The 4,604-nt window shown below is 27.1% G+C and overlaps 1 protein-coding gene across 2 annotated transcripts in view; it reads left to right on the forward strand.

The window, feature by feature from the left end:
* Window positions 1-876: 876 nt before the first annotated feature.
* The window catches only part of LOC106678215 (uncharacterized), an 11,331-nt gene continuing 7,603 nt past the window's right edge, over window positions 877-4,604 (forward strand). For both annotated transcript variants that reach the window (XM_067048966.1, XM_014416613.2), the window contains exons 1-3: window positions 877-1,283; window positions 1,353-1,566; window positions 3,715-3,831. In XM_067048966.1, the coding sequence (XP_066905067.1) occupies window positions 1,279-1,283; window positions 1,353-1,566; window positions 3,715-3,831 (336 nt within the window). In that variant the 5' untranslated portion in view covers window positions 877-1,278. The remainder of the gene's footprint in view (window positions 1,284-1,352; window positions 1,567-3,714; window positions 3,832-4,604) is intronic.

The raw sequence follows: 4,604 nt of genomic DNA on the forward strand, positions 1-4,604 counted from the left end.
GACAAACAAACTGGATTTATTCATTAATATTTTCGTGTTTCCAAGACAAATTTAAGTGTACTGTTCATAACATTAATATAATTTAACAAGATATTTGTTTACATAATTGCACATTTTTTTCTGTACTGCACAAATTTCGGTAGTTTTACTTATTGAGGAATTAATATCCACTCTAAGTGCAGTTGCAAGTGGAAGTTGTGTTTATGTGCGCATATCAGTTTTTAATTTTTTTCTCTATATTCTTTTATCCTTAAAAAAAATTATAGTCATTTTATTTAGTGTTTAGAACTTGATGTGTTGTGAAAATTAAAAACTTCAGTTTCTCTCACGTGAGCGCGATAGTCTCGGGTGCGAGTTCTTTCTCAGACCTAAATAGTTTTAGCAGTTCTCCCGGTTTAGTAGGCTTGTAGGATTTAAAGAATGAATTAAAACAATTAAAAATTGGTCCTTAAATTTTTAGTAATCATTAAATGATAATGTTAAGTAGTGTTATTTTAAAACCAGTTATAAAACTAAATATGATGTAGAAAAGATTTTATGTTTTTATTTTACGTTGTATCCTCTTTTATTTGTTTCCAATAATTCTAAACTAATTCTAAACTCATATCTTTAATTCGGTTTCCATTGTAAACAAAAAATGTACTATTAGTAAATAAGAACTAATATTTTGAATTTAATTAATTCCTATTTATACTTTAAAAATGTAACTTTCATTTTGAATAGAAGACGTTGAAGGAAAATAGTCCTCTATAGTACAAGACAAAGGTTTTATAATAAATTGATTTTATTTTTTATAAATTCGTGAACTAGTTTATCTATCAGCTTTACTAAATAATCCTGAATGGTATCATAATACGTTATACTTCTTAGTATAACCTACTCCTACTGTATTCTCTAGTTCCCTGCAATAATTATTTCTTTTGAAATATCTTTTCTTCGTTTATGTATGTTTGGCCGGCGTCCAGTTTTTTTAATTAAATTTAGGCCTTTTTTGAGGCCATGTGATAAAAATAAATTTTGAGCCATATTAAACAATTATATTTGTTGACATATTTGATATGATAACCCATAACTGTAACCTTGCAGTATCTTGATAAAACTCCACTTATTAGATTTTTACTCTTTTAGAGTAAAACTATTGTAATATTAGATTGTATAAAGCTAGAAGGTATTATTTAACCCCATGTCAACAAATATGCACTTGGAGGTTTCGGAATTATCTTTGGCAAGAGTAATACATGAGTTGTTACTGATCTCCATCAACATGGAACATCTATAATGGAGTATGTTGTTGATAGTTAGTGTTGTTATTTATTATTTAGTCATTAGACTTAAAACATTTTTAACTTTAGGAATTCACATAGTAAACCTGACACTGGTACCTGGAATTCTGTTGATGATGCCCTCAAGACTCTGTACTCAATGTCCAGAGTGACTAAGGGCTGTGGTCCGAAATCTGGTGAATATTCATTGAGTAATCATTCTGCAGGAAATTCTAGAACTATAAATCATCCAGATTCCAGCCAGAATCAGAGTCTAAACCATAGTGAAAGTTCATCTGATGAAGTAAGGTTTCAGCTTAGCTTAAATTATTCTTGATACTCTATTTTATTGATTTATTTATTTTTTTTTAAATTAATATTTTTTGATTGATTTTTAAATACATAAATTCACTAAATTTCACAATTTTCTTTAATTCATTCATAAATGGTACAATAGCTAGTAATTTGTTTAACTGATTCTACCTATAATACTTTTAGACTAATAGCCTGCTGATTAATTTTGTCATTTTAAAATATTAGAGCTTTTCAAATTTTTGCAACAACAGTTTGAATGTTTTAAATTTATTAATCCAGTTTTACTAATATTAAACATTTTCTTGTTGGAGTATTATTTTATTTACTTGTATTATATTTTAAAATGCCATTGGTGTTTATCATTACTCCATCTTATGTAGAGTTCGTTTTTTGAAAATTAAATGTACTATTTTATTTTTTAATATATTAGATAAATATTTTATCCAGTGAGCATGTTTTTGTTTTATCTTTCAAGATTTTTAAAACTGTTTTATTTCTGTTGTGATGTCTAGCTCATTTGTATAGACAGAAAGTGCATCAAATTGCAATAATGTCCCATAGATCAGACCTCGGTTTCATGCATTATGTTAGAAATATCTTAATGTTATAAAATGTTAGCTTACTACTAAAATTATTTTTGTTTATTTGAAAGATCCTTGATTGACAGTGTGCAATAAATAGAAGGAAGATGGAGTGGGTGCGGTCAAAATAACTCAAATAGTAAATAAACTCTATATTGTGAGCCAACATTGAGCCAACAAATAAATAATTTATTTACTTTCCATAAATTTTTGAGGTTAAAACACTTCCAAAGATGAATATAATCTGTTTTATATTTCTTTTCATTGTTTTAGATTTCAATAAAATGCGTTAAATAATGCAGTGTAAGACAATTTTCAACAATGATGTATGGATAACATGATTTCAATAGTAAAATTGAAAATATGACAATATTTATAAAGGTGCATGAATATGAGACAATTTTCCGAAACGTACAAAAATGAAGAAAAATATAAAATAGATAATATTCATCTTTGAAGTTTATAATCTGAAGTTTTTAATCTAAAAAATTTATAGAAATTAATATAATCAAAGTTCCTAAAAAGAAAATCCAGAGTTTATTTACTATTTGAGTTGTTTTGACTGCAACGGTATGCTCTTCCTTTTATATATTTATTTTTATTCATTATAACAGCGAAAATCCTAATGTAATAACAGTGTTGAAAGGAATATGGTCCGGGTGCGGTCAAGAAAAACTCAAATAGTAGAAATTTTATTGTAACGTTTCGCCCCACGTTGGCTCATTAAAATAAAATAGTATATTTCTACTATTTAAGTTTTTCTTGACCGCACCCGGACCATATTCCTTTCATCTTTACACACGGTCAATGAATAATCTTCCAGTAATAACAGTGTATATTGATTTAAAAAAATAAAAATGTCCTGTAACCAACTAATAAAAACATATATTTAAAGTAACTTTATATAAAATAAAATTGAAATCTTGCATGAATTAAATAACTAACTTAATTTGGAATATACAAGTAATTTAAATCATACAAAAAACTCTAATTGTGGTCTAAACTTATTGTTTTATTAAATATTCTTTTTAGTTTTTTATGAAAGTTTGTGTAATGTAATAGGATTACATTAAAATGTTTGTGTTTCAAAAAGTTTGTGATCCTTTAAAATTGTTTTATTTTTTCCTCAAAATATATTGTAGTTTGATTTCATTTCTCTTTAATTAGTTCTCTATTACTTTACTTTTACTTCTTTCCTCCAGCTTTAAATTTCTTTGTTAAACTCGATGCTTAATATATTCTGTTTAAGTGGGTAAAATGTAAAAACAAAGCAGAATGCTGAAAATATGTATGTATCAATCTCAGCAGGAGTGTACATAATATAAAAGTTACACATGCACATGATAGCAACCCTTAAATTTGTTAGGCAGCAGTGTTACCCAATTGTTCAATAAAATTTAATATCATACGTATTTAGAACATAATTAAAACTGCAAATTTTTGAAAGAAGAAATATAATGTAAATTATTTCCTTTATAGTTCTAATAACCTAAAATAAAATAATCTGCCAAGATAAAAAAGTTTTGATTAACATTATTATATTGTTGGTTGACTAGGAAATCATTGATGAGACCCCCATGTTTGGAGCAGGTCGTGGGCAATATTTGAAAAACCTTGAGAAGAAGTTTGGTAGGCAAAGGTTAGATGAAGAAATTCATGGTGAACTCAGACAGGTATGTTTTGAAATATTTTTTAAATTTGTTCATTAAATGTTTTACTATTATTTTTTTGTAATTTATTATTGCATCCTAGTTGTCTTATTATTCTTATTTTGTTGTAATGAAAAAATAAGTTTACAAGGCCAAAGTCTCTTTAGAATAATTACTTATTCCAGACGTTATGATCATTTGTTTGGTAAAATATTCACAGTTTTTATAAATGCATATTCATTGAAGTTATACATATAGTTTACTTTGATTTAGTGGTTTGATTATGAAGTAAGGAATAAATGTTTAAAGGAAAGAACAGAGGAGGATTGGGGAACTGATGTAGGTTGAGAATTCCTGAAGGAGTTGCATGAATGATGAAGGATTGTTCTATAAGAGGGTATATATAAATAAAAAGGATATAGGAAGTTTTAATGTTTTTAAGGACTGAAAGGAAAAGGATGACGCCAAGAAGGTATTATCATCAGAAAGTATGATTAAGGCACTTAAACTTAGTATACCAACTTGTGACATGAGAGTGCTTGGGTAACCTGAAGTTAACACTAATCATACCAAGACTTAATATACACCTATTTCTACCATAGTGGGTCAAATGACCCGACTTTATGTTTCATGCTTGAATGTATGAAATATGGATGTTAGGAAGGAAACAAAAACATAAATTAAATTTATTATAATTAAACAAAATAGTATGTTGAGCATTTCTATTACAAAAGCAAAAAATAAAAACTTGTGCTCTTCCAGGTGTGCCACCTACTTGCATTTGTTGCCAAACAGAT

Source organism: Halyomorpha halys, unplaced genomic scaffold (assembly GCF_000696795.3).
Source record: "Halyomorpha halys isolate HHAL.00 unplaced genomic scaffold, Hhal_1.1 Scaffold128.1, whole genome shotgun sequence".
NCBI lineage: Eukaryota > Metazoa > Arthropoda > Insecta > Hemiptera > Pentatomidae > Halyomorpha > Halyomorpha halys.